The 9120-nt window shown below is 44.4% G+C and overlaps 1 protein-coding gene across 1 annotated transcript; it reads right to left on the bottom strand.

Annotated features, from left to right (window-relative positions):
• Positions 1-7240: 7240 nt before the first annotated feature.
• Positions 7241-7762, bottom strand: LOC112271657 (BTB/POZ and MATH domain-containing protein 3-like). Its single transcript, XM_024461392.1, has one exon. It carries the CDS (start codon positions 7760-7762, stop codon positions 7241-7243), a length of 522 nt encoding a protein of 173 aa, XP_024317160.1.
• Between the last annotated feature and the right edge of the window lie 1358 nt (positions 7763-9120).

Raw genomic sequence — 9120 nt, 5'->3', positions numbered from 1 at the left:
GAGCCTTCTGCGAAAGAAAAAGGTACGGGGGACAAAGGGTAAGTGCTCTAGACAACTAGGGTATGAGAATCAATCACATGGAGCTAAAACAGTATTAGAAAATTGCTACAGGAACCGGAAGTTCCGGTAAGAACCGGAAGTTCCACCCAGCCGGAAGTTCTGGCCAGGGCCGGAAGTTCCAGGTCACCCGAGAACGGGATGAACCCTAGCTTCTGTTTTGTTTCTGTTTTGAATTTTTTTTCAAATGGTTTGGACAGATTATACAACATCAAAGTGGTAATTAATATGCATGAAACATGGATAGGGTTTAAATCAAAAGTTTGTGTGCTTTTTGCAACATAGAGTAATATTTAAACTTGTATGCCATGAATATACACAAAATAATTTCTTTTCTGGTCCTAATGGACAGAGAACAAGTTTAAATAATTTTACAGCAAGATAACATGCTCAAAACTATTTTGAAACAATTCATTTGAAATTCAAACCATATTCAACCATTCTGTAAATAGCTACTACCTAAGTTGTTCAAAATTGAAATTAGACAGTGCCAAAATATTCTACAAGTTTTGACGATTCCAGAAAGGTGCGGAACACAATTTTTGGACAAACGGTTTGAAAGATATGATGTTTTGAAATTACAAGGGCTTTTCTGCAAAAGTGCCTTATCTACTACGGCCGAAAATAAAATAAAATAAAAAAGCACTGCCACGTGGCAGAACAAGAGCCGGAGCCTAGGGTTTCCGGCCGGTGGGCTAGCTCGCCGGACGGCGGCGGCGGCGGGCGGCGCAGGCGGCGCGGGGCGCGGGAGCGCGCGGGAGGCCGGAGGCAGCGCGGGGCGCGGCTGCGCAGGAGCGGGCGGCGGCGGCGCACGGGCGCGGGGCGGAGCGGCGGCGCATGGGCGGCGGCCAAGCGGCGCGGCAGGCGGGCGCGCAGGCGCGGAGCAGCGCAGGCGCGGCAGGCGGGTCGCACGGGCGGCTCGGGGCGGCGTAGGCGGCCGGAGGCGGGGAAGAAGACGGCGTAGCACGGGCGGCGCTCCAAAAGCAAATTGGACCGTGTCACTACGAGCGCAACGAAGAGGGGAAGAAGATTAGGGGGTCGGCGCGGGCTAAGACTCACCGGAACGGCGGCGAGACGCGGAAAACGGCGGCGGCAGTGAGTAACTCCGGCGAGAAATTAATCTCAAACCGAAGCGAAATTGGGCGAACGGTTTGGGGTAAGTGGTAGAGGAGTTCGGGGGCTTCGATATGACGCGCGGGGTTTCGGATTTGCTGGTTCGTGCGCGAAGAAATTGGAACGGAATCGTGGGTGACTCGGAGTCGTTCGTGGCCGGGCTTCTCGGGCAAACGTTTGGAGAAGAAGATGAGCGCGGGTCCCACCAGTCAGGGAGAGCGGGCCGGCCGGTTCGGGCTGGGCCGGTCCGGTTCGGTCCGATCCGGTCCGGTTTGACCGGTTCGGTCCGGTTTGAGCGGTTTTCTCCGGTTTTTCCTTTCTTTTGTCTATTTTCTGTTTTTAAACCTCAAAATTGATTCGAAGCTCCAAATCACTCTAAATAAATTGCAACAAAAATTTTTAAAATCATATTTTCATATGATCTAACTTTTGGAACAATAATTTTCTCAAAATAAATATTTAAAATACATTTTCCTATAAAATGGCTTTTAGGCCCTTAGGCTATCGAAACAAATTATTTTTCAAAATACTTTCAAAAGTCAATTTATGGGATAGCTCTATATATGCATTAAATCTCTTTTTACCACGATACCCTATTGGGTTAAAATGCAAATACTCAAGAGAAAGATCAAAGCCCAAAATCAAATAAAAGCATTTTTGCAAAAGGGTTTTCTGGGCAAACTTTAGGGTTTTGAAAGTGATCAAATGCAAGGGTGACATGATGCTTATGATATGCAATGCATATGAAGGGTTTTGGAAATTGGAATGTTACACCGGTGGATTTGTTGTAGACTCTATAAGTGTGGGAGTTTGATGCATAACCAACAAATATGCCCTCATAAGTTTTAGGTTCAAATTTAGATAAACGAACACCTTTCTTAAGCACGAAACACTTACAACCGAATACCCGAAAGTAATTGAGGTTGTGCTTGCGTCCCGTGAGAATTTCATAAGGTGTCTTGTTCAAAATCTTGTGGAGATAGAGGCGATTTGTAGCATGGCATGCGGTGTTTATAACTTCGGCCCAAAAGTTGTATGGAGACTTGAACTCCGCCAACATTGTCCTTGCCGCATCCATGAAAGTTCTATTCTTCCTCTCCGCCACACCATTTTGTTGAGGGGTATACGCAGCGGAATATTGTCTTTTGATACCCTCATCACTCAAAAACTCAATTAAGGTGTAATTCTTGAACTCGGAGCCATTATCACTCCTAATGGCCATAATCTTTGCATTGTATTGGCGATGGACTTCATTGGCAAAGTCGATGACGGTTTGTTGGGTCTCACTCTTGTGCTTGAAGAAATATACCCAAGTGTATCTAGAATAGTCATCAACAATAACCAAACAATATTTCTTACCACCAAGACTATCATATGTAGGAGGACCAAAGAGATCCAAGTGAAGTAGCTCCAAGGGCCTCGTTGAAGTGATAACCGTCTTGTGGCGATGAGCCTTCTCATGTAATTTGCCTTCAATGCAAGCACTACACACACGGTCTTTATTAAATGAAACATTGGTTAGTCCTAGCACATGTTCAACTTTGAGGAGATTTTTGCAAAGATCTCATATTGACATGAGCTAGACGGTAATGCCATAGCCAACCCACATCAACTTTAGCCATTAGACATGTTTCTTCTCTAGTGGGTTTCTTACCGAAATCTACCACATAGAGACCATTTTCCACATATCCAACAAAAGCTACTTTAAGAGTCTTACTTCACAAAAGGGTCACACTTGTTGTGCCAAAAGGAATAAAAACCCATATGTGCAAGTTGGAGTACCGAAAGTAAATTGTATGAAAGTGACTCAACAAGCATAACATTCTCAATGGACGTATCCGGAGAAATGGCAACCTTGCCTAGTCCCAATACCGTTGATTGTGAAGAATCTCCAAATGTAACTTGCTTGGACCTTGATGTACTCATTTTGGCGTCCACCACCAATTCTTTGCTCCCAGTCATACGATTAGTGCATCCACTATTCACTATCCATGAAGATCCACCAGAAGCAACCTCCTACAAGTTTAAGCTTTGGTTTTAGGTACCCATCTTTGAATGGGTCCTTTAGCGTTAGCATCAAGGGTCTTAGAAACCCAAATAGACCAATGAACATATTCATATGGAGAATCAACAAATTTGGCATAAACATTCCCATCATTAGTATGACAAAGAACATATGAGGGATTGAAATCCCCGGCACTATTATCATAGGTGGCCTTGCCACCCTTCTTGTTCTTTGGCTTCACCTTGGCCGCCTCCCCTTCCTTCACAAAATAAGCATTAATGGGGGAGGTGCCTTGGCCTTCTTCTTGTTGTTGCTCTTCTCATTGGGGTTGTACCCAATTCCCTCGAATTCAAAAGCTTTTTTATGATCATTCAAAAGATCATGGAGGTTCTTCTCCCCTTGGAAGCAAGTGGCTAGGCCCTTTTCAAGTTGAGCCTTCAACCTAGCATTCTCCTCAATCATAGATGTATGCTTACAACAAGGGTTAGTTGAAACATCTTTATCATTAGAAATTAATTCCTTAACAAGAGAATATAGAAGATGATCACAAGACTCTTTGAGAGACTTGTACTCACTTGTCAAGAATTTGTGGTCCTTTCCAAATTTGTCAAAGTCCTCAAGAAGTCTAGAATGGCCATCCTGTATATTGCCAATTTTAGCACAATATTCATTGGTAAGAGAAATAGCATTATCATATGAATCTTTACCTTTAGAAAGCTCTTTGGTAAGAGATTCTCAATAGTTTCTCTATTGGCTTGTTCATCCTAAATAGCTTCATTAAGCTCCGCAATCTCATGAGCGGCCTCGCACTCAAGTCTCACCTTTTCATCCATGAGCTCACCATGTTCGGCAATTATAGCTTGAACTTCACCTAATCTTTCCAAGAGGTCATCAAACCTCCTCTTGGTCTCACCTTCTAAACTAGCCATGAAGATCTCGAACTTATTCAAGTCTTGCTTAACAACACTACTCTCCTCCACACAATCAAATAGAGATAAACTCGTAGGAATGACATGTTTGGTGGGAGGAGGGATTACCGAAGAGGTCTTGGCCATAAGGCACTTGGGTGAGTGGTTCTTGTTCTGATTGGGGGCATCAAAGAGAGATGGAAGTGAGGGAGCAATGGCAATGTTTGCCCTCTCCGTAGACTCTTCCTCATCATCATCTTCCTCACCCGAAGTATATTGTTCTTGAACAAGAAGCATTTTTGGTTGCCTCTTCTTGGCTTCTTGTTGAAGGAGGACTTGGTCTTCCCTTTAAGGACGAGACGACCGCCATTCTCCTCCCTCTTCTCATAGGGACACTCTGCAACGAAATGGTCATTGTTGCCACAATATAACATTTACGAGATCTTTGACCTTTGGGCTTGGAGCTTGAAGCTCCCTTGTTGTTGTTGTTGTAGGTGTTGGCATTGTAGTTGTTGGGGTTGAAGGTGTTGGTCTTGACAAACTTCTTGTTATTCCAAAAAGCTTGAGCCGCAAGATTCATGTGATCATCGAACTCATAGTTGCAATTTTCTTCCGTGATCTCGACTTCTTCTTGTTGAGGTGTTTCACTTGGAGTAGGGGTGGAAGTCACATTTGCCTTTAATGCAAGGTTGGAGTGTTGAGAAAGGTACTTGGCTCGAATAAGATTCTCCTCAGAAGTCTTCTTGAGGATGTCCATTGCCACAAACTCTCCCATAACTTGACTTGGAGTCAAGCTATAATAATCCGTCCTTTGCCTAATCATTGAGGCGTGGATCTCACGGTGTGGGGTGATGGCTTCAATGAATAGACACTTGATTCATTCATCATTGATGTCACGACTTCCATGGTCCTTCATCTTGGCTCCAAGTGTGATGACTCTCATATAAAGCTCATCTGGAACTTCTCCATCTTTCATATAGAAATTCTTTACCTCATTGAGGACCACTTCAAACTTTGACTTCTTAACACTCTCATTGTTGTCAAAGTGATCACCAATGATCTTCCAAGCATCTCTTGCGGACTCAATGCCACGGACATAGGTTCTATATTCCGAAGATAGAGCCTTTTGGAGAATCCCAATTGCATTTTCATTGAGTTGATCGTCCACATACTCTCTTGGCGTCATATTTCTAGGATCATGGACATAATAACCTTCTTGAACAATTCTCCACAACTTCGTTGATGTGCACTTGAAATGAGTTCTCATTAAATGAAACCAATCAACGTAGTTAGTAGAGGTTAGCATGGGGGGAGCTCCTTGATTGTACATAGGAGGCAATAGATGGTGACGAGGGTTATAAGAAGGTGGAGGAGCCACCTCACTATACAACCCATCACCACTCCTAACTTGGGATTTGTTTGCACCCTCATCAATAGCCTTTGCCTTTTTAAGGGCTTCGGCATCCGAATCCACCTTATCCAAATCCACCTCATTTAGTGGCTTGGAATGGGGGGACTCGGTAGTAGAAGTAGAGGGTTTGGGAGCTATGTGCTCACTAATCTTTTTATCAACCTTTTCAAATAACACCTGTTGTAAGCTATTCAAAAGCAATTGGATAGACTTAAGAGTGAGTGGGGCATTATCATCTATACCCTCGGGTGCTATTGGTTTTTCAACGGGGTCCCCACCATTGCCGCCCATACTCTTAAGGGCGGTAAAGCCCTAATTAAGAGACGAGGCTGTGATACCAATTGAAAGATCTGTATGGTCGGCTAGAGGGGGGGGGTGAATAGGTGACTATCAAATTTTATTTTTTATTTTTCTTTTCTTGAAAGATGCAAAACACTTAATCCTAGGGCTCACTAGATTCTCTAAAGTGGATGCAACCCTAGTATGAAGTACAATAGCCAAAGCAACAAGATAACAAGAATGTAAAGGGTAAGAATAGATACCACACGAGAGATGAAGATTTTCACCGGAGTTCCACCAATTCGGGTAGGTGTACGTCTCCGTTTGGAGGAGTGCTCTACCACAAAGGTAGAGGCGCCACAAACCCTCACTCTATTCTCCTCTCACGACACCACAAAAGGTGATGTGAGCTCCACTAGTGGCTTCCTTGGGCGCGAAGTCCAAACCCTTACAAACTTGATTGGGGCTAGCTCCACAACTCAATTGGAGGCTCCCAATCCAATCCCCGAGCTCCTCACACCAAGGAAGAGCTCAAGGCAACCGCTTCCGTCTAGAGCTCTCAAATGCCCAAGAGAAACGAAAGCCACAAACGAAACAAGGGGAATCAACTTTTGGCTTGGTGAAACCCTAGATCAAGATCTTCTCCTCCAATCCTCAAAGAACCAAGAGTTGGGAGTGGTTAGGGAGGGAGATCTTGGAGATTTGAGCTTTTTGTGTTCTTGGGGTGAGAGGGGCTGTTCTTGGCTGTTAAAACGGTCAGCTAGCTCGTTGGGGACGAAGGGGTATATATATGGGGTCCCTAAAATTGAACCGTTATGCACTGCACAGAGACAGGCCGGAACTTCCTATCATAGCCAAAACTTCCGGTCAAACGGAAGTTGCGCATATTACCGGAAGTTCCGCATTTTCCGCCGATCCTAACAGAGAGCGACTGGAGGTTGGGGCGGAAGTTCCGGCCGGAACTTCCGCCACCTGGACTGCAGGCAGAACACAACATGCTGAGTTTAGTTCTCCTTTCTCACTTTTTGGGATAGGCTTTTTAGTGGGTGCAAATTGTGTAGTTGTGTACGTGAAATTGATTCACCCATTACCTTTCCTTATGGATTCCCTCTTAATAGTACGGATGTCCTACGACTCAAATCAAAACGAAAACGCCGCTAACACCGTTACGCTTCATAGCATCTTGAGGGTCCACATCAACGTCTTGTGCCAATTTCTTTATGAAATCTGAAATACTTGACACACGATTAGATACACAACATGTTGTCATCACCACCAAAATCACTTAGGAGAGAAATGCCCTTTCAAAGTTTACGACACTTATTTTATATTCTCCCACATATCGAGTCTCATAGAAAGACGAGTTGCTTTGAACTCACTGTATGCTTGGGTTTCAAAAATTTCAACTGCTTTACCCGAAAAGGCCATAAATTGAATGCATGCATCTTTTAACCTGATAAAACTATGTCAATCGGCCAAATCTAGCATATTCATCATAGTCTTGACATCAAGCACTTTGCGCAAGGAGATTTCGCATAATAGCTTCTGCCTTTCCATGGCGTACCGGTCTGCGGCAACAAGCAAATGCTTGATCATCTCTTTCCTGTTACTCCCATCAAGATTGCCCAAGAGAGGGGGCGAATCGGTATAGATGAAATGGAGAAGAGCCCTAAATACAGACGGTTGCATATCAGGGACGACAGTACGAGTTATATCCTTCTCCATCATCGTGCCATAGATATCTGCTTTGAAGACCGGTGATTGCATTGCCATCACGAGCTTATGGGCAGGGAACTCCTCCCTTGAACTACAAATGTCACATGACTCCTGTGTCTCCAACAACTTCTGGAGCTTCTCTATGATGCTGGATGGCGGCAGATGGACATTGCCACAATAGATGACCTTAATCACTGGTGGCTCCTTGGTCACGATCAAGGCGCAGTGAATTTTGAGGCAATCACCAACAATGCATCCAGATTGTTCTAGCATGTCCCTTTTCTAAAGTGCTTCAAGATAGATGAGTTGCACGCTGAATGGAAATTGTATCCTACTGGCACCAGTGATACTGGATGCTGGTCGGGTAGAGGAAGTTGAGTACGAATGATGTGCGTACCGTACCTATGCCCCGGCTTATCGAGGCCAATAGATACCCAGTCCTTGCAGTCCTCATGGGATCCGTCAAGGTAGAAGACCACGAACCACATATGCCCACCGACGGTGAAGTTGGCTGACTGGAGGAAGCGCCTAACGCTGAGGCCCCGATGTAGACTGTATCCGCTGATCTCAAACGTGTGCTGTCCCTTATCTGTCCCTGCTGCACATCTAGACCCGCTCGGATTTACCATTGAATTTTTTTTCTTCTGGGGAAAGAAGAGTCAGAAGAGGAGGAGGCGAGATTTGAGTTTGAAATTTTCTGCTTGCGTGGAGGCCATGGTATGGATTCCTCTTTTTATTAGGTATGGAAACAACTTTTGTTTTGCAAGTAGGGGTGGAAACAACTTGACTCTTGATTCCCTTAATCTTTTGCGTCTATCTTTTGTTTCTTTCCTTTGCGTCTTTTTGTTTCTTTCCTTTGTGTCTCTTTTTCTTTCCATCCCTTGCTACTATTGTTGGGTGCCTTTGGGATCTATACAAAGCGGGGCCAGTAGATGATGTGGGCGGCATGCGGTAACACCTTTGTGCTAGCGCATGTGGCTTCTTCTCTAGTCTCCTCACCAGTTACCTCCCCTCGTGTTAAGAGTCAGACATGAAGAAGGAAGAGTTCTTAATTATCTGCCAGTGTTGGAAGCCAGCATGCCCAACTCCATTTTTATGCAACTTGGTGCAGGCGTGAGATATTAATTATGATTTTTATCTCTCGTTTATGTCATTTTCCTCTTTTTTGGTAATGTGATTTACGTTTCCTTCCATGATCAATCTCTCTCTCCTCAATATAATTATTTGCTACAATTGGACACCCGCAAGACTTCCGCGTTTTCTCTTGGATGGGAACAAGACTGAGTCGTGATTTCCTTGTATCTTTCTTTGTTTTCTCCCCCCTTTTGTTTCTTTCCTTTACATTCCCTTCAAGAATTCTGCCCTCCTCCTTGCAGTAGCTGTTAGTACAATTGTTGGAAATGCCTTTCAGTGGGTGCGAAAGAGTAATTGTGAACAACATGGGCACACGGTACCACTAGCTCACCAGCCCACGTAGGGGCGAAGCTAGGAAAAATTTGTACGGAGGACGAGAATATATAAAAGATTGCTATTAGATAAAGTGCAAAATACACAATTTATAGTATAAGATTTCTTTTTGATACTTAGGTGGGTGTGGGTGTGGGTGTGGGTGTGCGTGTGTGTTGGGGGGG

This window comes from Brachypodium distachyon, chromosome 3 (genome assembly GCF_000005505.3).
Source record: "Brachypodium distachyon strain Bd21 chromosome 3, Brachypodium_distachyon_v3.0, whole genome shotgun sequence".
Taxonomy (NCBI): Eukaryota; Viridiplantae; Streptophyta; class Magnoliopsida; order Poales; family Poaceae; genus Brachypodium; species Brachypodium distachyon.
Note: the sequence above shows the minus strand (reverse complement) of the source record. Positions and strands in the feature narration are given on the sequence as shown.

Bases quoted from the DNA above. Each gene is read 5' to 3' on its own strand.
- LOC112271657 (XM_024461392.1), bottom strand. From the start codon at position 7,762: ATGCTAGAACAATCTGGATGCATTGTTGGTGATTGCCTCAAAATTCAC.